This window comes from Trichechus manatus, unplaced genomic scaffold, assembly GCF_000243295.1.
Source record: "Trichechus manatus latirostris isolate Lorelei unplaced genomic scaffold, TriManLat1.0 scaffold00027, whole genome shotgun sequence".
NCBI classification, from domain to species: Eukaryota; Metazoa; Chordata; class Mammalia; order Sirenia; family Trichechidae; genus Trichechus; species Trichechus manatus.
In genome coordinates, this window is record NW_004443963.1 from 16950358 (window position 1) to 16977730 (window position 27373).

The window sequence follows — 27373 nt, forward strand, 5'->3', positions numbered from 1 at the left end:
GGTTAATATGTTGTGGGGTTGTTAACCAATGTCATAAAACAACATGTGTACTACTGTTTCATGAGAAACTATTTGTTCTGTAAGCCTTCACTTGAAGTACAATAAAATATTTAAAAAAAAAATTTTCACTGCTAAAATTTTCACTGAGGGGAAATAAGTGGTGGTGCAAACAGTTTGCTCTCTACTGCTAACTAAAGGGTGGTTCAAATCCACTCAGTGGTACTACGGAAGAAAAGCCCGGTGATTTGCTTCCATTAAGATTACAGCCAAGAAAACCCTATAGAGCAGTTCTACTCTGTTCTATAACAAATCGGGCGGCCCTGAGTTAGAATTGACTCCATAGCAACCAACAACAACAATAATAAATATGGAGAAATGTCAAAGGTTCAAGAAATCTTCTATGATCCTCATTGTACTTGGCCCAAATTCTAGGGCCTGACTCCCTTGCTAGCTGGTGCACTGGGGAAGCCCCAACACCTCTCACCCTACTCAGGGTCCTGAAAGCCCCTTCCCACTACATAAGCCTGAAGGTATCATTATTGTTATTGCTGCTATGTGCCATCAAGTTGGTTCCGACTCATAGTGACCCTATAAGACAGAGTAGAACTACCCCATAGGGTCTGCTAGGCTGAAATCTTCATGGGAGCAGATTGCCAGGTCTCTTGGCTTCGATTTGGCTGGTAGGTTCGACCCACCAACCCACTGATTAGCAGTTGAGCACTTAACTGTTGCAACATCAGGGCTCCTTGAAGGCACCATTAGGAGTAAACAAATTGGTATAAACTATAATCCATTGAAGTATGTGGGGAAGACTTAGGGGACGGGAGGAGAAGAGGAGAGAGCACACATTCATCCAGTGCCTCTTACATGCTGCGCACTGGGCTGGTGGTAAAGCTCAGTGGTTCAGAGCTCAGGCTCAAGGTCAGACTAGCCTCCACACAAATCTTGGCTTCATCACGTATTTGCTTTGTGATCTTGGACAAACTAATCACTGGCTCTGAGCAATACTTTCCTCACCAATAAACTGGAGAATAATAATCTCAAAGGACTGAGATGGTAAAATAAAATACTACATGTATAGGGTTTAGTACAGTGCTTGACATATAGTAAGTGTTCATTAAACATTTATCATCAGCACTACCTCTTGAAAACCTATGATCTAGGAATTGTTGTTGTTAGGTGCTGTTGAGTTGGCTCCAACTCACAGTGACCCTATGTACAACAGAACGAAATACTGCCCAGGTCGGTGCCATCCTCACAATCGTTATGCTTGAGCCCATTGTTGCACCCACTGTGTCAATCCATCTCGTTGAGGGTCTTCCTCTTTTTCACTGCCCCTCCACTCTACCAAGCATGATGACCTTCTCCAGGGCCTGGTCCCTCCTGACAACATGTCTGTGGTGTGATTAATTACTTTTGTGTGTGACCTTTCTAGCCATGGTCTTGTGATTCCCACCCAGGTGATTGGGTGGAGTTGTGCAAATAAGATAATTGTGGCCCACTGAGGGGATTGGTCAGTTTTGCCTTAAAAGAGAGCCATTTCCAGAGCAGAGAGGAGAGTCCACCACCACCAAAGAGGGAGAGACTTGCAGCAGAGAACCACAGCAGAGACTGGCAGCAGAGACTCGCAGGAAATGGTGCAGTGGACTTACTGGCTCACAGAGCAAGAAAGCTGAGTGCCTTTGGGCAGAGACTGAGGGTCAGGGAGAAGTCTGTGCCTAACCCACGAATTTGGGACTTGCCAGCCTCCACAACCCCGTGAGCCATTTCCTTTATATGGTTCATGAGTTCTGTGAGACGTTGCAGTGAATTAGGGAAGCCAAAGACAGGAGGGAGAGTACTGAGGTGAGAGGGAGTAGGTGATGTTACAGATAATGAAGTGGTACAGCAGCTTGGAAAAGTTAGACATTTGGGACATCTTTAACCTCTGCCTCATAGGAACCAGCTTTGTGCTGATCCTTATAAAAGAAATTATTCGTTTAATGTCCAAAGTATGTGAGACGAAGTCTCACCATGCTCGCTTCTAATGAGCATTCTGGCTGTACTTCTGCCAAGACAGATTTGTTCGATCTTCTGGCAGTCCATGGTCTATTTAATATTCTTCGCCAACACCATAATTCAAAGGCGTCAATTCTTCTTCGGTCTTCCCTTATTCATTTTCTAGCTTTCACATGCATATGAAGTGATTGAAAACACTATGGCTTGGGTAAGGCACACCTTAGTCTTTAAAGTGACATCTTTGTTTTTTAACACTTTAAAGAGAATCTTTTGCAGCAGATTTACCCAATGCAATGCGTCATTTGATTTCTTGACTGCTGCTTCCATGGGCATTGAGTGTGGATCCAAGTAAAATGAAATCCTTGAATTTCTGGCAGTTCCCTGTCAATGTACTGCTGCAACTGCTCTTGAATGATCTTCAGCAAAATTTTACTTGTGTGTGATATTAATGATATTGTTCGATAATTTCCACATTCTGTTGGATCAGCTTTCCTCAGAAAGGGTACAAATATGGATTTTTTCCAGTCGGTTGGCCAGGTAGCTGTCTTCCAAATTTCTTGGCATAGACAAGTGAGCGTGTCCAGCACTACATCTGTTTGTTGAAACATCAACTCCATGAATTCCTGGAGCCTTGTTTTTCACCAATGTCTTCAGTGCAGCTTGGACCTCTTCCTTCAGTACCATTGATACTTGATCATATGTTACCTCCTGAAATGACTGAATGTTGACCAATTCTTTTTGGTACAGTGACTCTGTGTATTTCTTCCATCCATTTTTCATGCTTCCTGCATCAGTTAATATTTCCCTGTAGAATCCTTCAATATTACAACTCGAGGCTTGAATTTTTTCTTCAGTTCTTTCAGCTTGAGAAAGACCATCTCCAGGTCTTTGCATATGTCATTATAATACTTTACTTTGTCTTCTCAAGCTGCCCTTTGAAATCTTCTGTTCAGTTCTTTTACTTCATCATTTCTTCGTTTCGCTTTAGCTACTCGACGTTCAAGAACAAGTTTCAGAGTCTCTTCTGATATCCATTTTGGTCTTTTCTTTCTTTCCTGTTTTTTAATGACCTCTTGCTTTCTTCATGTATGATGTCCTTGATGTCATTCCACAATTCATCTCGTCTTTGGTCATTAGTGTTCAATGAGTCAAATCTACTTTTGAGATGGTCTCTAAATTCAGGTGGGATATACTCAAAGTCATATTTTGGCTCTTGTGGACTTGTTCTAATTTTCTTCAGCTTGAACTTGCATATGAGCAGTTGATGGTCTGTTCCACAGTTGGCCCCTGACCTTGTTCTTACTGATGATACTGAGCTCTTCCATTGTCTCATTCCACAGATGTAGTCGATTTGATTCCTGTGTATTCCACTGGGATAGGTCCACATGTATAGTCGCCGTTTATGTTGTTGAAAAAGTTACTTGCAATGAAGTTGTTGGTCTTGCAAAATTTTATCACGTGATCTCTGGCATTCTTTCTATCACCAAGGCCATATTTTCCAACTACAAATCCCTCTTCTTTATTTCCAGCTTTCACATTCCAATCACCAGCAATTATCAATGCATCTTGATTGCATGTTTTATCAATTTCAAATAGCAGAAGTTGGTAAAAATCTTCAATTTCTTCATCTTTGACCTTAGTGGTTGGTGTGTAAATTTGAATAATAGTCGTATTAACTGGTCTTCCTTGTAGGCATATGGATATTATTCTATCACTGATAGCGTTGGACTTCAGGATAGATCTTGAAATGCTCTTTTTGATGATGAACGTAATGCCATTCCTCCTCAATTTGTCATTCCCAGATAGTAGACTATATGATTGTCTGATTCAAAATGGCTAATACCAGTCCATTTCAGCTGCTTAATGCCTAGATATCGATCTTTATGCGTTCCATTTCACTTTTGACAACTTCCAGTTTTCCTAGATTCATACTTTATACATTCCACATTCCAATTATTAATGGATGTTTGAAGCTGTTTCTTCTCATTTTGAGTCATGCCACATCAGCAAATGAAGGTCCCAAAAGCTTGACTCCAGCCACATCATTAAGGTTGACTCTACCAGTCAAAATAACAGTCGTATTTTAAGTGCCTTCCAACCTGAGGGGCTATCTGTCAGCACTATATCAGACAGTGTTCTGCTGCTATTCATAAGGTTTTCACTGGCTAATTTTTTTCAGAAGTAGACCGTCAGATCCTTCTTCCTCTTCTGTCTTAGTCTGAAAGCTCAGCTGAAACCTGTCCACCATGGGTGAACCTGCTGGTATTTGAATACCAGTGGCATGGCTTCCAGCATCAAAACAACATACAAGCCCCCACAGAACGACAAACTGACTGACCTAGTAATTACTGTCCCCACTTTATAGAGTAGGAAACTGAGGCTCAGAGGAATAAAGAAACTTGAGTGACAGAAGTTGGCAGTGCTCTCTCTCTCTCCATTACACCTAGGCTTCTGAGTTTCAAGCAGGCAATGTAAACCCCTGAAGAAATCTAGACAAAATGCTCTCTTAACTTGTACCTACCTTAGTAAGGAATTACTCTTAGGAGATTTCTTAACTGTATCACCTTGCATCTACTATCAGCAATACCCTAATTCTTACCCTGGCATATTCACAGAGCTAGTTTTTCTAGCCACATCTCCTGCCCTCTTTTGAATCATCTCCACTCTTAAATTTCCAATCACGTGCTCACCTGTTTAGGTAACAGAGCCTCATGTTGTCTTGCTTCTGATATTCTCTTGACTTGATTTGTAACTTTCCTCAATAGCATTGCTTGACAGTGAAGCTCTATCAAGAGAATATTAGCAATAAATAAATAAAACCAAAGATAATTGGAGCTTTCCAGCTGTGATGGGAAAAGGCATAAGGTAGATCTCATCTTCCTATTAGACAATGTGTTCAGACTATTGGGAGACGCTGGAGGAAACAGCGCAGGTAAATACATACAATGTCACTTGCATTTAACTAGATATACACCTGCAGCCATATAGTGGTCCATTTACTTATTTATCTGTCCATCCTTCTATCTATCCACCCATCTGCCCATTCATCTATCCATCCATCCACAAACATTTACTACGCAGCTATTATGTGCTGGGCCCATGGTAGGGACTAGAAGTAGACTATCTTCAGGGAACTCACAGTTTCATGAGAGAAAAAGACATGTAAATAGTAAGTGTAACACTGACTCAGGTGCCATGATAGAATTCTCTACAGGATACAGTATAGACAATGAACAAAAAGGAAAGATCTAAAGGTTTTTAAAATGCTGAGCAACATCAATTTAAAAAGAAAAAAAAGACCCAACTCTTACATAAATGTATGGTTTATCTAAAAGAAAGAGTTAACAGAGAAGATCTTAAAGACAAGCAGAGAGAAAACAACGGTCACCTATAAATGAATAGCAATTAGAATAACAGCAGAGTTCTCAACAGCAACAATGGAAGACAGAAGATGGTGGAATAGTATCACCAAAATTTTGAGAGAAAATAACTTTTAAGCTAGATTTGTGTACCTAGCAAAACTATCTTTCAAGAATAAAGATGAAATAAAGACATTTATAGAAAGACAAAAACTAAGGAAATTTACCAAGAGACCTGTGATAAAGGGAATGCTAAAGGAGATTATAAAATCATCTTTGTTGTGGGGGGATGTCCTGTGCATTGTAGGATGTTTAGCAGTATCTCTGACCTCTACCCACTACACACCAGTAGCAACCTCTCCCTTAGACGTGACAACCAAAAATGTCTTCAGACACTATTAAATGTCCCCTTGTGTGTGTGTGTGGGGGGGGAATTGTCCCTGGTTGAGAACCACTACAACTATATATATATAGTATAAAATGGAATGAAAATAAAAAAAGAGCAGACCAAAGAACTCTATCAGAGCTGCAGCTCTGGTTAAGATGCAGTAAGCACATTCCACCCTATCGCCCACTGAATGCAGCTGAAAACCCTAGACAGATTGCATGGAGTATCTATCTGAAGACTCTGAAAAGTAAATGGTAACAGGTGAATTGAGGAAGGAAACCAGAACTCAAAATATGAATCATCTGGCAATGAGTTCCCTGGATTTTTTTCCTCCTGTATCTCCCAGCATAAACTCAAAGGCAACAGGAATTCCAGAACTGAGCACCAGGTGCAGACAGAAAGAGATCTAACAGAAGTCCTCTCTTTGTGGTCCAAGGAGAGGGGAGGGAGACTTCCTGTGGGACAAGAGTGGGAGAAATCCTGCTTTGTTTTTTCTCTCACCCATGCCCCTAGGCAAGCCCCCCTGAAGCTATAATCCTGTGATGGTAGCAGCGGCAGCAGCAGTGACAGCTGGATGGACACCTAGGACTGTGAGGGATGGAAGTCCTTCTCTTGGACCAGAGGAACTATGGTACAAAGAGTGTGGAGGGAATCCCTGTCTTGAAAAATTACTCTGGAAGCAGAAAGAAGGAAGGATAAAAGAAAGGACAAAAGTGTATGTGTGCGGATCAGTCTGAAGGCAGAGAGATGAGGGAGGTTTGGACAACGACTCCATGGATAGTGGTTTGCTGTAGGTTCTGTCCGACCACCCCGAGTCTGAGTCCTGTATCTACTGTTAGTAGTTTTCATGGATTGAATTGTGTCCCCCCAAAATGTGTGTCAACTTGGCTAGGCCATGATTCCCAGTATTGTGTGACTGTCCACCATTATGCCACCTGATGTGATTTTCCTATGTGTTGTAAATCCTACCTCTATGATAGTAATGAGGCAGGATTAGAGGCAGTTATGTTAATGAGGCAGGACTCAATCTACAAGATTAGGTTGTGTCTTAAGCCAATCTCTTTTGAGATGTAAAAGAGAGATGTGAGCAGAGAGACATGGGGAACTCATACCACCGAGAAAGCAGCATCGGGAGCATAGCATGTCATTTGGACCCAGGGTCCCTGCACCTGAGAAGCTCCTAGAGGTGAAGATTGATGACAAGGACCTTCCCCCAGAGCAAACAGAGACAGAAAGACTTCCCCTGGAGATAGCACCCTGAATTCGGACTTCTAGCCTCCTAGACTGTGAGAGAATAAATTTCTCTTTGTTAAAGTCGTCCACTTGTGGTATTTCTGTTATAGCTGCACTGAATGACTAAGACAGTAGTTATGCAATCTTGGGGAAGACTTCTATGCCTCATTCTCTCCATTTGTAAAATGGGGATAACAAATAGTACCTTTCAGTCCAATTGCTTGAAAAGGCCATCATGTTTGGTAAAGTAGAGGGTCAGTGAAAACAAGGGAAACCCTCCATGAGATAGATTGACATAATAGCCACAACAATGGACTCAAACATACCGATGACCATGAAGATAGCACAGGACTGGGCAACATTTCCTTCTGATATAGATAAGATCACTATGAGTTGGAGCTGACTCGGCAGCAACTAACAACAATCTCAGAGAGCTGTTGTGAGGATTCTATGAGATTATACGTGGCACAAGCAAGTATTTGATGAGTAGTAGCTTTTAAAACAATGTGGACGAGGGTGAGGGTCAAGTCTGAGAAACCTGGGGGAAGCAGATTGAAGAGGACCGAGGGAGTGATTAGACATGGTCTCAAGATGTTAAGGATAGTCCTGAGACTTCTCATGTGGATGGACACTGAGGCCACCGGTGAGATCTTCACCTCTTCTGAGATATCTGCCTCCTCAAAGGGCAGGAATCTCTGTGCTTGTTTATAAGAAGCACAGACAGTGGCTGGGACACTGGTCGTATGGATAGACGCATCATGCCTGACCAGCAGCAGGAAGCAGTAGGAAGAGAGGCAAAGTGAACTTCTGAATTCCAATTCCAGCTGTGCCTCTTACCTCTGGGAAACTCTGGAGAAGTTACTAATTTCTCTGAGTCTCCATATCTCCCTCAAGAGAAAGGATAGGTATTAATTTTTTCGGAATAATGATGGCATGTGTGAACTGCCTCCAATGATACTTAAGAGCTCCTACCTCAATAAATGCTGGTTCTGGTGGGGGAGGGGAGCAGTAACCATTTCTTAAATTTATTTTCCACCAGTGCCAACAACCTCTCTTCCCTACGGCTGTTAGTACTGTGCTGAACTCATCATCACAAAAGTGGAACTTAATTAATGCTTACTGAACTGAAAGGACAATTACATCCCCTTGTCCCTTGGGGCAAGGCCCAGACTAAAACCACCTTCAGAAACTAGAGTGGCAATTTTATGTCCAAATACACCAGAGAATCCAGAGTTTTTGAGACAGTAAGAAAGTCAGAAGCCTACACGTCCCTTTTTGGTAGTCGACGTACCTTTTGTAGTCTTCTGCGCTTGTGAGCTTCCTTCTGAATTCTTCTTACATGAACAGCCCGCGTCATTCACGCAAGAAGACTCAACAGAAGAAAAAAAAGTTAGTAAAACTAGTAGTGAGAGGATGACAGGAATATGAAAAAGTAATACATGCAACTTCTTAGATATTTCTCACTGTTCCTGGCAAAGGTACATGCAGAGAAAGACCTTGCAGGCACAGCTTGAAAACTCCACCTTCACCTGGGAGCACAGCAGAGAGAAGGGGCTGATGTGGAAAACGCATGGGCCAAGGACTGCGGCAGGCTGGGGTTCAAGTTCCAGCTCAGTCACTCAACACCTGGTGATCTTTGGCAAGTCACTGAACCTCTCTACTGCCTTGGTTTTCTTGTCAAATTCTTGTGAGAATGAAGTCAGCTAATGCATATGGAGCACCAAGAAGGGTGGCTGCCATGGTAAGTACTCCATAAATGTTGCTGTAATTGTTCATGCAATCGCTCACCATGCCTCCTTTGGTAACATTTAATTGAGCAACTACTAATGTGCCTGGGCACTGGGAAGACACTGAAACCTAGTCCCTGTGCTGAGGAGCTCCCAGTCTAGTAGGGGGAGATCACAGTAAACAGACAATCACATTATTTTTGTTAGTTGCCATCACGTTGATGCCAACTCATGTCAGCTCCATCTGTGCAGAGTAGAACTGCTCTATAGGGTTTTCAGGGCTGTGACCTTTCAGAAGCAGATCACCAGGCATGTCAACCTTTCAGCTAGTAGTTGAGCACTTAGCCACCTGTGCCACCCAGGGACTCCTGACAATCACACTGAGGTGTGAAATTATCACATATTTATTACAGCATTAATATAAGTTAGGATTAAGTTTGATGTAACAGAGATTCAACCTTGCCTGAAACTAGGCAGAAATTTCTCCCACATAAAGCCTGAAGAAAGGCAATCCAGGCTCATATCATGGTTGTGCTGTGCTATGTCCTTTGGGACTGATTTTTCCCAGCTCACGGTTTCACCCTTACTAAGGTGGGACCCTTATCCTTAGGGTCCAAGATGGCAGCTGGAGCGCCAGTCATCACATTCACATTCCAGACAGCAGGATAGAGGAAAGGACAAAGAGATGAAGGGTCCACACCAGCTGTCTTTTAAAGAAGGTTCCCAGAAACTGCCCCATGGCACATGCACTTTAACTGGATCTTAGTTACACGGCCATACATAGATATAGGGGAGGCTAGGAAATGTAGGCCGTATACTAGCAACGTGTGTGTCCACTGAAAAATCAGAGGTGCTCTTTCATTGTTGTGGGTTTTTTTTAATATTTTATTGTGTTTTAGGTGAAAGTTTACACAGAAAATTAAGTTCCCATTTAACAATTTTTATATAAATTGTTCCATGACACGGGTTATAATTTTCACAACATGTTAGCATTCTCATTATTTCCATTCTGTTTGTTCTGTTTCCATTGATTTATCTTCCCTGCCCCTCCTTGCCCTCTCACCTTTGTTTTTAGGTAAATGTTGACTGTTTGGTCTCATATAGTTGATTGTTTAAGGGAGCATATACCTCACTGGTGATATTGTTTATTTTATAAGCCAATCTATTATTTGGCTGAAAAGTGACTACCGGGAGTGGCTTCAGTTCTAAGTTAAAAGGGTATCTTAGGGCAATAGTCTCTGGGGTTCCACTAGTCTCTATCAGTCCAGCGAGTCTGGTCTTTTTTAGGAATTTGAGTTTTGTTCTACATTTTCCTCTCATTCTATCCAGGACCTTCTATTGTGACCCTGATCAGAATGGTTGGTAGTGGTAGCCGGGCACTATCTAGTTCTGGTCTCAGGCTAGATGAGGCTGTGGTTCATGTGGGCTATTAGTCCTGTAGACTAGCTTCTTCTTTGAGTCTTTGATTTCCTTCATTATCCTTTGCTCCAGACGGGAAGAGACCAATAGTTGTATCTTAGATGGCCGCTCACAAGCTTGTAAGACCCCAGACGCTATTCACCAAACTAGGGTGTAGAACATTATGTATTATGTTATTCCAATTGACTGAGTTGTCCCATGAGCTGGTGGTCCCAAGCCCTTTAACCCAGTAAACCAATCCTGTGGTTGTTTGGATATGTCTAGGAGGTCTCCATAACTGTGCCCCCATGTGCCTTATTATATATATGAACATACATGCAGCATAGTCAAACATGTATATACTTATGCCTACAGATATACCTATATATGCATGCACAGGTACTCACATATACCTTCCTATACACATGTAGCATACATATCTACCTATGTAACCACACACATATTTTTGGTTGTTACTACTGTTGTTGCAAAATTTATATGTTTTAGCATTTACCATAATTGTCCTTTATTCTTATGTACCTCTTGGTGTCTACATTTACCTGGTCAAGTTGTGCTGACTTCCCTTATATTGTGTATTGCCTTTTTCATCCAAGTGCTTACTATCTAGCAAGTGATCGCCCCTCCTTCCCTCTTCTATCCCTGGTAGCCATCAAGGTATGTTGTTTTCTGTGTGTATACCTATTCTTCACAGAGGTGCTCTTTCTATTGATGAAGGGGAGAGTAGATATTGAGAAACAACTAATACTCTGCCACTAGCAGTTCTGCTCTGTCACATGGGGTCACTATGAGTCGAAAATCGATTTGACGGCACCCAACAACAGTAGCAGTATGAGCAGAACATCATGGGAAGCCAGAGTACGGAATGTTTGATTCTGCCGGGGGGAGAGCTGGAGGGCTTCCAAGGAGAGAAGACACTTTGGTACTGTCTTCAAGGATGAGTAGGAGTCTGGCAATGTTAAACAGATGGCCCACCAAGTGGGAGGCAAACAGTCTACCAGCCTCAACAACAACTGCTTTGCTTTTATAGAAATGTGGTATTTGAATGGACAGGAGAAAGCAGAAAGGACTTCCCATACATCATGCAGCTGGCTGTCCAAAGGCTACTGATCTTTAAATGTGAGATGGTTACTGGATTTGTTAGAAAGAAACACTCCTGGGGTTCAATGAAGCCTCAATGCTCATTCTTAACAGGCCTCAGAGAGATCTGTAGCAGAGCTGAGAATAAATGCAAGGAGATTGGCTTGGGTTTGTTAACAAGGCCTCCTGTTAGTTGGAGAGGAAGCATGATGATGCAGAAAGAGCCTGGACTAACAGCTTTCTGATGCCAGCTGAAGTCAGCTGTGTGGCCTTGGGTGAGTTATTCACTTCTCTGAGTCTATTTCTTTATTTGTCAAATAAAGATAATAATTACTGAGCTTGCAGGGATGTTGTAAGGCCTGTCCATTTCCGTTGAGTTGATTCCGACTCTTGGTGACCTTACAGGACTGAGTAGAATCACACTACAGTATAGGGTTGCTGAGGCTGTAAATCTTCACAGAAGCAGATTGCCGTATCTTTCTCCCGAGGAGTGGCTGGTGGGTTCAAACCTGAGCGCTTGACCACTGCACCATCAGGGCTCCTTTGTAAGGACTAGAGAGGATATATGCAAAGAAAACAAGCAGGGCCTGACAATGGTAGACTCTCCGTAAAGACCATGCTCTTCAGCTTACAAAGGACTGTCCTATCCATCTTCTCATGTTGTGACCAGCAACCACCCTATGGGTGTGTGAGACAAGGGTGGCTATCGTCAGGATGGGGGTAAAGTAAGACTGCTCTGGAACCCCCTGACCTACCACGGCACAGAGAAGAGGGAGCTGTTCTACCCTACCCAGTCACCCTACTGCTCAGATTTGGCACACTGAGGGCTCAAGTGGGATGGGGGCAGAGTAGCAGCGGGAGCCTGTTTTTGAGCAAAATGTGAGATATTATCTGTGTATGAGCAAATGTGAGATACCCAGGAATGTGTGGAAGGTGAGTGGGCATGGCAGATCTGGTATTAACAGGTATGTGAATTAGCTGGAGGAATCTGGGTCATTATAGTTAATGACTCTTACTGCACCCATGTTCTGGAACTTGGGAAAATTCTGGTTAAAATTATCAGACATCATGACAGGACATGACTATACAACAATCTGTGGGACACAGAGATTGAATCTATAAGAATTCATACCAATTGTGATGTCCATTTTGCAGATAAGAACATGGAGGCTCTGATTTGCTCATACCTACACAACTGATAGGTGACATCACTTAGATGGAGATTTAGGTCTCTGGCACCAAGCCTAGTGTACTTTTCTGCCTTTGCTTAGCTCCACGGTGGCCATTCATTCTCAGTTTCCATATTTCATCACAGATCTAGAATACTCAGATAGAAATTGTTCTTCTCTCTAACCTAGACCTTTCCTCTAAAGCCTAGTCTTGTATATCTAACTAACTACTTGACATCTCCATTTGCATGTCTCACAGGCATCTTAAAGTTAACAAGTTCAGAACCAAACCCTTGAAAGCCTTCCCCTTCCCCAAGCTCCATGCCTTCCATCTCAGTAAATGGCACCATCCAGCTGCTTAAGCCACAAATCTGGGAGTCATCCTTGGCACCTTCCTTTATTTCCTCACCTCTCCTTCTCACTCCCAAAGCCCACCCACTGGCCAATATTGAAAGAGCTATCTCCAAAAGACATTTCAGGTCTGTCTGCTTCTTACCACCTGCCACCACTGTCTCTTACTTAGACTAAGCCTAACTGGTCTTCTATGACCCTCCAATACATTCTCTATACTCAGAAGCCAGTGTGATCTTTTAAAAACTTAAATCAGATCGTGTTATCTATTTTAATGGATTCCCATAGTACTTAAATTATATCCATACTCCTTACTATGACCCTCACAACTCTGCAGGATCCAGCCCCTACCTACTTCCCCAGCCTCAATTCCTGCCTCTCTTCTCCTTGCTCCGTGGGATCCGCGGGATCCAGTGTCACTGGCCTTTTCACTGAATATGACAAGCTTTTTACTTATTTATTTTTGCCTTAGGGCTTTTACACATGCTGTTCCTTCTTCCTAGAGGCTCTTCCATTTACTATTATAATGGCTGACTCCTTCTCATTTTTTTCTTTTCCCCCTCAGCTCAGATGTTACCTTCTGGGGTGGATATTTGAAGCCCTGGTGGTGCAGTGGTTAAGAGCGGAACTGCTAACCAAAAGGTCACAAATCCACCAGCCACTCCTTGGAAACCCTATGGGGCAGTTCTACTCTGTCCTATAGGGTTGCTATGAGTTGGAATTGACTTGATAGCAATATTTTTTTTTTAATAGGAGTGGATATTCATCACATGTATCTTTCAAACGTTTTTCCTTTTCCATATTATGAGACCCACACTTCATGGTAGAAGACTTAAGTTGCTCTTTCAGCTTTCCTTGTGGCTGGGGTGCAGACATTCGACCTAGACTCTACCCTGCACTTGCATGAGACTTCAAGATAGAAATGAGCAATGTAGAAAAGTAGGCACCATGCAGACTCCAGTTTTTGAAGAGACTGTTGCAGAAGTAACTGGTTTTTCAAGGAAAGCAATGTGGAGCTTTTAGCTTCCTGTTCCCAATGACATCAGTGCGCAGCAGTGTACCTTGCAGGGGCATTGTGGTTTGGGCATCATTCCTGGCTATGTGGCCTCTGAAACTAATGGACTGGCCCTTCCAGGGTGGGCTGTGCACCACTAATATCCTTTGGTATGTTCCTTTCTGCTTACATCAGCTAAAGTAGATTCTGTTGTTTGCAACTGAGAACTCTGATGATGATTTCTCCTTATAGAGGACTTCTTTGACTAACATCTTTAATATTTATTAAATGAATAAATGACCTAGTCCTTAATAGGTAGGGGCCCTACATTCAACAAAGTTCAACACCCATTCCTGATAAAAACTCTCAATCAAATAGGTATAGAAGGGAAATTCCACAACATAATAAAGGGCATCTATACAAAATCAACAGCCAACATCATTCTTAATGGAGAGAGGCTGAAAACATTCCTCTTGAGAACAGAAACAAGACAAGGATGCCCTTTATCATCACTCCTATTTAACACTGTGCTGGAAGTCCTAGCTAGAGCAATAAGGCAAGAAAAAGAAATAAAGGGCATCCAAACTGGTAAGGAAGAAGTAAAACTGTCCCTATTTGTATATGATATGATACTATACATAGAAAACCCAAAAGACTCCACAAGAAAACTACTGGAACTAATAGAAAGATTCAGCAGAGTAGCAGGATACAAGATAAACATACAAAAATCAGTTGGATTCCTATATACTAATAAAGAGAACTATAAAAAGGAAACCAGGAAAATAATACCATTCATAATAGCCCCTAAAAAAATAAAATACTTAGGAATAAATCTAACCAGAGTTGTAAAAGATCTATACAAAGAAAACTACAAAACACTATTGCAAGAAACCGAAAGAGATCTACATAAATGGAAAAACATACCATGCTCATGGATAGGTAGACTTAACATTGTAAAAATGTCAATTCTGCCCAAAGCAACGTACAAATACAATGCAATCCGAATCCAAATACCAACAGCCTTCTTTAAAGAGATGGAAAAACTAATCATTAACTTTAGATGGAAAGGGAAAAGGCCCCAGATAAGTAAAGCACTATTGAAGAAAAATAATAAAATAGGAGGACTCATACTACCTGGCCTCAGAACCTACTATACAGCTACGGTATAGTCAAAACAGCCTGGTACTTGTAGAGTGACAGGTACATTGGCCAATGGAACAGAACTGAGAACTCAGATGTAAATCCAACCACCTACAGTCACCTGATCTTCGACAAAGGCCCGAAGTCCATCAAATGGGGAAAAGACAGTCTTTTTAACAAATGGTGCTGGCAAAACTGGTTGTCCATCTGCAAAAAAATGAAACAGGACCCAAACCTCACACCATACACAAAAACTAATTCAAAATGGATCAAAGACCTAAATATAAAACAAAAACTACAAAGATCATAGAAGAAAAAATAGGGTCAATGCTGGAGGCCCTAATACATGGCATCAACGGGATACAAACCATAACTAACAATACATAAACACCAGAAGACAACCTAGATAACTGGGATCTTCTAAAAATTAAACACTTAAGCTTATCAAAAGACTTCACCAAAAGGGTAAAAAGAGAACCTACAGACTGGGACGCCTTGCACTGGGCAAATCGGCTGCAAAAGACCTCTTTAAAGTGCTGAAAAGCAAAGATGTCACCTTGAGGACTAAGGTGCGCCTGACCCAAACCATGGTGTTTTCAATTGCGTCATATGCATGCGAAAGCTGGACAATGAATAAGGAAGACCAAAGAAGAATTGACACCTTTGAATTGTGGTGCTGGCAAAGAATATTGAACATACCATGGACTGCCAAAAAAAACAAACAAATCTGTCTTGGAAGAAGTACAACAAGAATGCTCCTTAGAAGCAAGGATGGCGAGACTCGTCTCACATACTTTGGACATGTTATCAGGAGAGATCAGTCCCTGGAGAAGGACATCATGCTTGGTAAAGTACAGGGTCAGTGAAAACGAGGAAGACCCTCAATGAGATGGATTGACACAGGGGCTGCAACAATGGGCTCAAGCACAGCAACAATTGTGAGGATGGTGCAGGACCAGGCAGTGTTTTGTTCTGTTGTGCATAGGTTACTATGAGTCGGAACCGACTCGATGGCACCTAATAACAACAAAAACAACAGACTGGGAAAAAAATTTTGGCTATGACAAATCTGACCAAGGTCTAATCTCTAAAATCTACAGGAAAATCCAACACCTCTACAACAAAAAGACAAATAATCCAATTTAAAAATGGGCAAAGGATACGAACAGAGACTTAACCAAAGAAGACATTCAAGCAGCTAACAGATACATGAGGAAATGCTCACGATCACTAGCCATTAGAGAAATGCAAATCAAAATCACAATGAGATACTATCTCACCTTGACATTACTGGCACAAATGAAAACAAAAAACAGAAAATAAATGTTGGAGAGGCTGCAGGGAGATTGGAACTCATACGCACTGCTGGTGGGAATGCAGAATGGTACAACCATTTTGGAAAATGATATGGCGCTTCCTTAAAAAGCTAGAACTAGTCCCACTCCTAGGAATATATTCTAGAGAAATAAGAGCCGTCATGCAAATAGACATCTGCACACCCACGTTCACTGCAGCATTGTTTACAATAGCAAAAAGATGGAAGCAACCTAGATGCCCACCAACAGATGAATGGATAAACAAACTACGGTACATACACACAACGGAATACTATGCAACGATAAAGAACAATGATGAATCTGCGAAGCATCTCACAACACGGATGAATCTGGAGGGCAGTATGTTGAGTGAAATAAGTCAACCACAAAAGGACAACTATTGTATGAGACCACTACTATAAAAACTCATGAAAAGGTTTACACACAAAAAGAAACAATCTTTGATGGTTATGGCAGGGGGAATGGGAGGGAAAAATACTAAATAAACAATAGTTAAGTGGTAACTTTGGTGAAGGGTAAGACAATACACAATACTGGGGAAGCCAGCACGACTTGTACAAGGAAGGGTCATGGAAGCTCCAGAGACACATCCAAACTCCTGAGGGACCAAATTATTGGGCTGAGGGCTGTGGGGACCATGGTCTCGGGGAACATCTAGCTCAATTAGCATAGTATAGTTTATAAAGAAAATGTTCTATATTCCACTTTGGTGAGTAGCGTCCGGGGTCTTAAAAGCCATCTAAGATACTCCACTGGTCTCATCCCATCTGGAGCAAGGGAGAGAAGAAAACCAGACCCAGGGAAAGATTAGTCCAAAGGACTAATGGACTACAATGACTACAGCCTCCACCAGACTGAATTCAGCACAACTAGATGGTACCCAGCTACCAACGCCAACTGCTCTGACAGGGATCACAACAGAGGATCCCAGACAGAGCTGGAGAAAATTGCAGAATGAAATTCTAACTTACAAAAAAAACAGACTTACTGACACAGACTGAAGAACCCCCGAGAATATGGACCCCAGACACCCTCATAGCTCAGTAATGAAGTCACTCCTGAGGTTCATCTTCAGCCAAAGATTAGACAGGCCCATAAAACTAAACAAGACTAAATGAGCACACCAGCCCAGGGGCAAGGACCAGAACGCAGGAGGGGACAGGAAAGCTGGTAATGGGGAACCCAAGATTGAGAAGGGGAGAGTGCTGACATGTCGCGGGGTTGGCTAACAATGTCACAAAACAATATGTGTATTAACTGTTTAATGAGAAACTAGTTTGCTCTGTAAACCATCTAAAGTACAATAAAAAAAAAAAAACAGGTAGGGGCCCTAGTTTATATCCAGGCCTCACAGCAGAAGCCAGATATACCGTTACTTTTTCATTCCCACTGTGTGAAACTCCAAGCACTTAAACAAGAGAAGGGCAGACAGACGGGTCAGAGGCAGTAACTGCAACTCATTTCCATGAATTGTAGACTCTCACAGACTGTTGCCATTGAAAAAGTCTATTTTGAAGACAGCCAAAGGTTTCACTGAGCAGCTGAGGAAATGCGTCTGCTACTGACAAGAGGCCCTGTGCTCTCCACAGAATTCCATTACACCCTCCGTCCTGGTTTGCCCATGAAAACCTCAGCCGCTTTCCAGCTTCCAGAGTTTTAGATTATTTCTATTTATGAGACAGAAAATGGCATCTCTTAGTGGGGCCTCTGAGGTAACTGTCAGAAGATTTTATGTATTTCAGTAGAAAGAAAATACATTTGTTTCGGGCAACTGTAACAGGAAGTGCAAAAAACACTGAACAGTATTTTCATCTTCATCTCTGAGCAACAGCTATCTTTCTGCAATGCCAGCTGTGTCGGTACTTTTGAGAGGCTGACATTTACAGAGCGCCGCTCCATGCTGAGTGCAGGGCTAAGGATTTACACAGACTATCTCATTTATGAAGACAGGAAAAGTTTGCTGAGTGCCTTCTATGTGCTGGGTCGGTTCTAGCTGCTGGAGACAGAGCCGTGAAGAAAGAAAAAGAGGTCCTGTTCTCACTGAGTTTGCATTCTCATAGAGGGAGACAGACACTGAACAATAGAGACATCAATCCCACACCAACAATAGCAGATCCTGACAAGCACTGTAAAATAAAACCAGTTGCTATGGAGTCGACTCCGACTCATGGCAACCCCATGTGTGTCAGAGTAGAACTGTGCTCCACAGGGTTTCCAATGGCTGATTTTTCAGAAGCAGATCACCAGGCCTTTCTTCCGAGGCGCCTCTTGGTAGACTCAAACCTCCAATCTTCTGGCTGGCAGCCAAGCTCATTAACTGTTTGCACCACCCAGGGATGATAAGCACTACAGAAGAATTAAAATAGGTGGCATGATAGAGAGTGGCTGGGGAGTCAGGGACGGCCTCTCTAAAGCGAGAATAGTGAAACTGGGATCTGAAGGGCAAGAAAGAGCCAGCCATTCCCTCAGGCATTCTGAGGAGCGCACACTCCAGGGAAAGGCAACAGCCAGGGCAGAGGCCCATTGGGGCACAAGTGTGGCGTGTCCAAGAGGCAGAAGGAAGGCCAGTGGGCTGATGTCTGGCACCAAGGCAGAGAGTGGATGCGAGGCCGTTGGAGAGAGGTGCTGGCAGGACTGCGGGCCATTTCAAATCAGGTTAGGGAGTCTGGGTTCATTCCCAGTGCCCTGCAGAAGGTACCAAGAGTTTTTTTTTTTTTTTTTTTTTGGTAATTAAATGAAGTTTACATTTCAAGTTAGTCTCCCATACAGAATTTTTTTTTTTAACATACATCGTTATGAGACCCCAACCGCTTACCCCATTCCGCGACAACACACTCCTCCCCTCCGCCCCTGATTCCCCATGAATATTCAACCAGCTCCTAACTCTTCTCTGCCTTCCCCTCTCACCTCTGGACAGAAGCCACCCCTTTGGTCTCTTATATCTACTTGTCTAAGAGGCACATTCTTCACAAGTATCACTTTATGTCCCACAGTCCAGTCCAATCCCTGTCTGAAGACTTGGCCTCAGAAATCGTTTTAGTTCTGGGGTGATGGAGAGACCAGGGGCCATGCTTTCCAGGGCGCCTCCAGTCTCAATCAGACCATTAAATCTGAGAATTTGAGTTCTGCATCCCATCGTTCTACTGCTCCATCAGGGACTCTCTGTTGTGTTCCCTGTCAGGACGTTCATTGGTGGTAGCCGGGCCCCATCTAGCTCTTCTGGTCTCAGGCTGATGAAGTCTCTGGTTTATGCAGCCCATTCTTTCTCCTGGGCCAATACTTTCCTTGTGTGTTTGGTGTTCTTCATTCTCCTTTACTCCAAGTGGTTGGGACCAATTAATGATCTTAGATGGCCACTTGCAAGCTTTTAAGACCCCAGACGCCACTCACCAAAGTAGGATGCAGAACATTTTCTTAATAAGGTTTGTTATGCCAATTAACATAGATGTCCCCTGAAAGCATGGTCCCCAGACCCTGCATCCCTGCTACTCTGTCTCTCAAAGTATTTGATTGTATTGAGGAAACTTCTTCGCTTTGGTTTAGTCCAGTTGCGCGGGCTTCCTCTGTAGTGTGTGCTGTCCTTCCCTTCACCTAAGATCATTCTTATCTACTATCTAGTTAGTGAATAACCCTCACCCTCCCTCCCCACCCCCATAACCATGGTACTAAGAGTTTTAAGTAGTGAATGGCCTCATCTGGTGTATGTTAAAAGATCAGTCTGGCTGCTGTGTGGAGATGGGACAGAGGAGTAAGAGGCAAAGACAGGAGCCCAGGTGGAAGGTGACCGCTGTCATCCTGGGGAACTGTGATGCTGGGGGCGGGGGGAGGCGTCGGGGGTGAGGGGTAGGAATCAGGCACTCTTCACCCGGTGAGCCCAAGCCAGGAGAGGTGACAGGTTTTTTTTGCCAAACCCCACTCATTTATGTTTTCCTGCTTTCCGGAAAAAACAAGTCGTGATTTGTAGTGTGTGGCTGATATCAAGCTATCAGTGTGACCTCTCTGAACCTGGAATTGGAAAGAGCCTCTGACATTGATGACAGCAGCGGTGAGGGGAGCTTACCTGGGGCAAGAGGAGCAGGCACGAAAGCCATGTATGGGGAGGGGATGTGGAGCATGCAAGGAACTGAAAGGAGGATAGCCTCTGTGGCCGGAGCCCAGACAGCCAGGGCGCGGGCACTGGGCCAGGCCAGATAAGGCAAGGCCTCGCAGGTCAGTCTGTCCTCCAGGCAGCAGGGAGCCTTCTGAGTCTGGAAGGTATTTTTAATTTGGAGAAGGGAGTGCTGAGGGTGGAGGGAGTAGGGTAGGGTCAGGTGGGGATGGGATGGTGTGATTCGATTTGCTTTTTGAAAAGACTGGAGGAGTCCCAGAGAGGAAGGGGGAGACCAGCGAGCCTACTGCAGTAGTTACAGGAGCTCAGACCAGGCAGGTGGGAGTGGAATGGAGAGACGTGATGGGTATGGGAGGTAGGCAGAAGGTAACAATAAGGCAGAGGAGGAGGTAGGTGTCAGGGGTGCCTCCCAGGGTTCAGGCTTACAGTGAGGATTAACTGAGAAAAAAACATAATAAAAGCACCTTGCACTGCAGCCTACACTGAAAGGCTGGCTTCTCTCCTCTCTCCTCTTGTTGGGGCATTTCTGCCCGTTGCCCCTTAGCGCTCCCTCATCCACTGCACAGTGGAGCACTGCCAGGGCCGCACTGAGCAGGGCGGGTAAGATACTGATGTTCCAGAAGACCCCAGGATTTCTGGAGTTCATGGGGCTCCAAGGGGTCTGGGTTTGCACCTCCTCACTTACCTGAGTGTGGCAGAATTTCTTGGCACAGATTGTCTTCGGGGTGGAGAGTTTCTTATGAATGAACAGAGAAAACTCTCTTCCTAGGGAAGAGAAAATGTTGTTCTTCAGTTCCTTCTCAGTGTGGGGGTGACAACGACTATAGACCAGGAGCTTTCCCAGAGAAACCTTCCATTATGGAGACAGCCTTCCCCACCCCCCACCCCACCCCCCACCATGCAGGGTGACGCCAGTGACAGCAAGAGCAGTGGAAGACCAGCCTCAGGCACACCATGGCCTCCATCTCCACTCCACCTGCTGTGTGACGTTGGACAAGTGAGCTGACCTCTCTGATCCAGTCTCACACTCCTGTTAAAGGGGGCTGAATACTTGCTACCTCACAGGGCTGAAAAAACCAAACCAAACCCGTTGCCGTCGAGTAGATTCTGACTCATAGCAACCCTACAGAACAGAGTAGAAATGCTCCAAGGAGCATCTAGTAGATTCGAACTGCGGACTTTCTGGTTAGCAGACAAGGACATAATGTAAGCAGGGCCCCAGCACAGGGCACACACTCAACCTACATGAAAAAAAAAAGTATTGGCTTAAAAAACAAAAACTCAAAACCCGCAAAACTGAAATGAATAAACATTAGGTAAAATGCTATAAAAGTAACAATCAACCAACCTCAAAAGGCATTACAGTTAATATTCATTACAATGTCACTACATTTGAAAATAATTCACAGGTTAGACTGTTTTCACTCAGTGTACATGGTGACTACTGGGACAGCACACCTAGTAAGTGAGTCAATAAAGGCACACACTTAGAAAAGCAGCATATAAAAGTCTACAGTGTCTGGTCCTGAGTAAGGGGCAGCTATTATGCTCCCTAAGGAGCCCCGGTGGCACAGTGGTTAAGCGATTGGCTGCTAACTGAAAGCTTGGTGATTTGAACCCACCAGCAGCTTCATGAGAGAAAAGACCTGGTGATCTGCTCCCATAAAGATTACAGGCTTGGAAACCCTATGGCGCAGTTCTACTCTGTCCTACAGAGTCGCTATGAGTTGGAATTGACTCCCCAGCCACCACCACCACAGCATTATACTTCCTAGGCAATACTCTTGGGCAGCCATACTCTTGCCCAAGAGTTGCCAGGTTTTCTCTTCTTTTGTGCCCTCAACCAGGGCTTTTCATGCTGGAATGTGCATACAGACCACTGAGGGATCTTGGCAAACTGCAAAGTGCAAAGTCTGATTCAGCTGATCTGGGGTGAGGCTGATGCTGCTGGTCCGTGGACCACACTTTGAATAGCAAGGGTGCAGACAGTCTTCACCATGCAGAGGGCAGCCACACTGGGGGCAGAGAGGGGAAGGCCAGCAGCCTGCTTCCTCATCTAGGGAGTTAACAGAGGGGAGAGGCCTCAAGGGGGGTGGGCTGCTGAAGTCACAGCCCCTCCCCCATTCTCCTAGTTATGTTTGCGTGTACCTAGGAGGGGTTGAAAGAGCCCTAGTAGCGCAGTGGTTATGCACTTGGTTGCTAACCAAAAGGTCAGCGTTTTGAACCCACCAGCAGCTCCATGAGAGAAAGAGGGGGCAGTCTGCTTCCATAAAGATTTACATCCTTGGAAACCCTGTCCTACAGGGTCACTATGAGTCAGAGTCTGGGTGGGTCTGAACTGCCAACCTTTCGGCTAGTAGTCGAGCGCTTAGCTGTCTGAGCCACCTAGGGACTCCACACAACTTTGTAAATATACTAAAAAAAAAAAAACTAAATTGTACACGTTTAAAGGGTGAATTTTATGGTACGTGAGTTATGTCTTGCTAAAGCTCTGTGTGCGTGTATACAAACACACACACATACACACACATGCAGGTATAAAACTAATGACCTAACTTCCAGATTCCACGGCTTCTTTCTAGGCCTTGCTTCGAAGTCCTCTTTACAGCAGCTGGCACTGCTGGCCATCACTCTGTTAAAGCCTCCCTGGGCCACGGCCCTGTGCTCTATGGACTCCTCCCACTTCTCTGGTTCCTCTTTCTTCTCCCACCTCCTAAACATAGGTGGTCCTCAAGACTCTGATTCTTTGATATTCTTATCTAGAGAGAATTTCAACAAGTGTATCTATCTGAATAAATTCCCAATTGAGATTCCCAGCCCTGACCTCTCTCCTACAGCATTGCCAATGGCGTGTTGGACGTCTCCACCAAGATGTTATATCATCATCTCAAATTTGTCAGGTCTAAATTAAACCTGTGGCCTTTCCCCCGAGACGGGCTCCTCCTTTTGACTTGCTAATTCTAAATGGAATATCTGCAAATGCTGGCTGCTACATGCTTAGAGTTGTGCTAAATCTGGAACCTACCTCAGCTCTAGCTTTCCCTGGGCCTGACCGTCTCTGCTTCTGTGCTCAGACTTCCATGAGCTTCCATTTCCCTTATGGCCTCATAATCTACCTTCACAATTTCCCAACCCTTGCTCATGCTAGCCTCACAACACAGATTCCTACCCTCCAGAGAGGGGGCCTGGGGGGGCATCTCATTCAACCTTCCACCCAACACAGGCCCTTCTGGACAGCAAGCTGGCAGCTCTGCTGGGGCCCTTCCAGAAACAAGATGCTCCCCCTACCACATGAGGCATTGCTGCCTCTTAAGACGTCTTTCCTTCCTGCTGATTGTCCTTAGTATTCCCAAGGATATGAGACTCAGGGAGAAGAATGGCTTAACTGGTCAGAGAGGCCAAACACTGACAAAAGCATGAGGCTTACTAGCTGGCCTGGGCAAAATCCTGGCTCCTAAACTGTGCCAGGCAGCCTTGGGCATGTTAAACTCTCTGCACCTCCTCGTCTGTAAAATGGGGCAGATAGCATATGGCTAATGAAACCCCCTAGTGATATGCAGGACATAAAAGGATCTCAAACACTGACTGGCTCAGAGACAAAAAACAGTATGCATTAGCATTATTTTTATTGCTAACCAGATTACAGCTATGTGTTCAGACTCATTCTTTGACAATTTGAGCTGCTTTCACTATATTTAAGAAAAAAAGAAGCTCCTCACTCCCACCCCCCATCTCCCAAGTGTCCTGCATATCGCTAGAGGGTTTCATTAGTCAGATGCTGTCTGCCTCCTGAGTCCTAGATTATTGGCCATTCAAGGGCTTTGCTGCATCCCTAGGTGTCCCATAAAAAGGGGCAGACATTCCCCAGCTGGTGAAAACACCTGTCTAGCCCACAAGTGTGTCTTTCTGGCTTTGTAGTCCCAAGATTGAATCTCAGCTCAGACATCTGCGGGCTGGTTACCCATCTCACATGCTGTTCCCTCTGCCTGGAAAAGCCATCCTTCCTGTCACTGCCTAAAACACATACTCTTTAAGACTCGGCTTAAATGTCACTTCCTGACCTTCTCAGGGCTGGACTGGGTGCTTTCCCTGGACTGCCTCAGCACCTTGTGTCCCCTGTCACAGTGCCCAATCCACTGTAGTATAATCGTGCTGTCTGCAAGGCAGGGCTGTGCTTTCCTCCTGGTGTTCAGCACAGTGCCTGACACATGGCGCTCACTGTGTGCTTGTTGGGTGAAATAAACAAGTTACCTTGGGCAAGTTGCTTATTTTCTCTGAACTTTAGTTTCCTCATCTGTAAAGTGGATTTAATAAGAGTGCGTTCTTCAGCTGGCTGCCTAGGATTAGATAGAAAGGATAACAAGCCCAGCATGGTGCCTAGCACAGAGTAGACACCCAATACCTGGCACCTACTATTACAAAATTCCATCCCCCACATCCTAACAATTATGTTGCGCTGACTCTACCTACAGTTCATAAACATTTACATTTCAGTCACTTTGGTTGGCTAGTTTGGAGTGTGTGAGAAAGAACCTGGCCTGAGGACTTATCTACAAGGCCCTTCCCTGCCTCAATGAGACGGTGGTTGGATGTGGCAGGGGGCAGGGGTCCATATTGGTATCTTACCCTTTATCAGTCTTTTTCTCTGTAATATTAATTCTTCTCTCCGGAATCTCTCTGGATCCAGTTCCGAGTAGTCCCAGTTGTTATAGCTCTGTGGGCAAGGACATATACCTAAGAGGGAGTCAAGAATGATAGTGAAAACTTGAGCAAGAGAGAACAGAGGCAGTAAATTCAGGACAGAAGACAGCAGAGGCCTCTGAGATGCCCCCTGCTGGTCCTAAAGAAGCTGGGCTTCAGTATTAGCTCCACCCTGCACTGGCCTTGTGGCCTTGGGAAAGACACTTCCTCCCTCTCTAGAGGGCTTTGGGGTCTTCATCTGGAAAATGGGGATAATGATGCCTGCCTGCCTATCTGTGCTATACAAATGTGAAGGCACTGTAATTATTTGTTTTCCTATCTACCTTCTCTGTTCTTGCTAGACTCTGAGCTCCCTGAGGGCAGGGGCTGGGTCTTCTTCATCTTTGTATCTCCAGGGTTTGGTATTGCACATGGTAGGTAATAAACAGGTGCTTAGTAAATGTTTGTTGAATGTATTATCACATTTAGCTAAGTGCCTGAAACAGGTTCCCACTAACATCTGATGGTGCTAATATTCTTCTTTTAAGGAAATTGTGTGTTTCAAAGTCCTGGTTTCTTGGAATCTGGACCCTCAGGCATTAGAGGTTCACTACTTTCTCCTTCAGTTCTTTTATTTAGGAAGGAAAAGACCAAGGCTTCCTTGAAAAGCATGAGCAGCTGTGCAAAGCTGCTGGCTCCCTTGGGCAAAGTAAGCAGACATGAAGTTTATTATTGGGGATGAGTTGGAGGAAGTGGGCTCTGCCTTGGACAAAGAGGAGGAGGAGAAAGAAGAGAGAATGGGAGGCAGGATTGCATAGTGGTCACAGGCCTACCTTTGGAGTCAGACTGCCCTGGATTTAATACCTGCTCCAGCATTTGTTTGCTATTGGGCTTCTTTGATCCTCAGCCTCCAAACCTTCCCTTCCCTCCACTGCAGGCATGTTAAGAGGATTAAGTGGATGTGCAGAAAAGAGTTAACAGCAGGCCAGAGACTGCTCTCTTGAGAAACGCCTGCTTACAAGGTTGGCCTTTGCTGGTGTCTGGAAACTTGGCTGGGAAGAAGTTCCCTCCACTGATATAAAACTTTCCCTGACTGGTAAGAGTGGCTCACTCTGCCTAGACTGTTTGTACAAATGATGTGGTTTATGCTGAATACCTGCTTTCCTTCCGGGAGTCTGGAATTTGGGTTTATGCTAGACAGGGGGTGTTTACGTGACCAGCCCCCAGTAAAAACCTTGGGCGCTGAATCTCTAATGGGCTTCCCTGGGCAGAAACGTGCTTCTGGTTTTTGTTACTGGGGGAAGAGTACACTGTTTGACTCCTTATGGGAGGAAGAGAGCATAGGAACCCTGCACATGGATTCCTGCAGATCCCACTTGTCTTCTTCCTTATGATCCGGCTGTGTGCCTTTATGACATCGAGGTAATAAACCTTAGCCGTGAGTACAACTATGTGCTCTGTCCTGTGAGTCCTTCTAGGGACTCTCGAAACATGGGGGTGGCCTTGGGGACTGCTAACATGATGGGACAGGTAAAAAGCACTTACTTAGCACAGTACCTAGTAAACAGGAACTTCTCAACAAAGTGAAGCTTTAAAAAAAATTAATAGACTTTACTTTTTACAGCGCTTTTAGGTTTACAGAAAAAATTGAGCAGAAAGTACAGAAAGTTCTCAAATACTCCCTCTTCGGTTGCCCAGTTTCCCCTATGATTAACATCTTGCATTGGGTGGTGCACTTGTTACAACTGATGAGCCAATAATACATTATTATTAATTAAAATCTAGTTTACATTAGGGTTCACTCATTGTGTTGTGCAATTCTATGGATTTTGACAAACGCATAATGTCATGTGTGCACCCTTACAGAATCATACCGGATAGTTTCACTGCCCTAAAAATTCCATGTGTTCTACCTATTCATCCCTCTCCCCTCCCCACCACACTTCCCCCACATCCCATGTCATATAGTTGGAATCATGTAATATGTAGTCTTTTCAGACTGGCTTCTTTAACTTAGCAGTATACATTTCAGGTTCCTCCCTGTCTTTTCATGGCTTGATAGCTCATTTCTTTTTATCTCTGAATACTACTCCCTTGTAGATGTATTACAGTTTGTGTATCCATTCACTTACTGAAGGACATGTTGGTTGCTTCCAATTTTTGCCATTATGAATGGAGCTGCAATAAACATTCATGTGCAGGTTTTTGTGTGGACATTAAGTTTTCAACTCATCTGAGTAAATACCTCGGAGTGTGATTGCTGGATTGTACGGTCAGCCTGTTTAGCTTTGTAAGAAACTGCCAGATTGGCTTCCAAAGTGGCTGTACCACTTTGCATTTCCACCAGCAATGAATGAGAGTTCCTATTGCTCCACATCCTTGCCAGCATTTGG

The 27373-nt window shown here is 44.0% G+C and overlaps 1 protein-coding gene across 1 annotated transcript in view; it reads right to left on the reverse strand.

Annotated features, from left to right (window-relative positions):
* The window catches only part of FAM227A (family with sequence similarity 227 member A), a 64398-nt gene that overhangs the window by 21283 nt on the left and 15742 nt on the right, over nt 1–27373 (reverse strand). The window contains exons 10-13 of the mRNA XM_023728914.1: nt 24927–25034; nt 20986–21065; nt 20253–20439; nt 4689–4783 (exon numbers count right to left, since the gene is read on the reverse strand). Of these exons, the coding sequence (XP_023584682.1) occupies nt 4689–4783; nt 20253–20439; nt 20986–21065; nt 24927–25034 (470 nt within the window). The remainder of the gene's footprint in view (nt 1–4688; nt 4784–20252; nt 20440–20985; nt 21066–24926; nt 25035–27373) is intronic.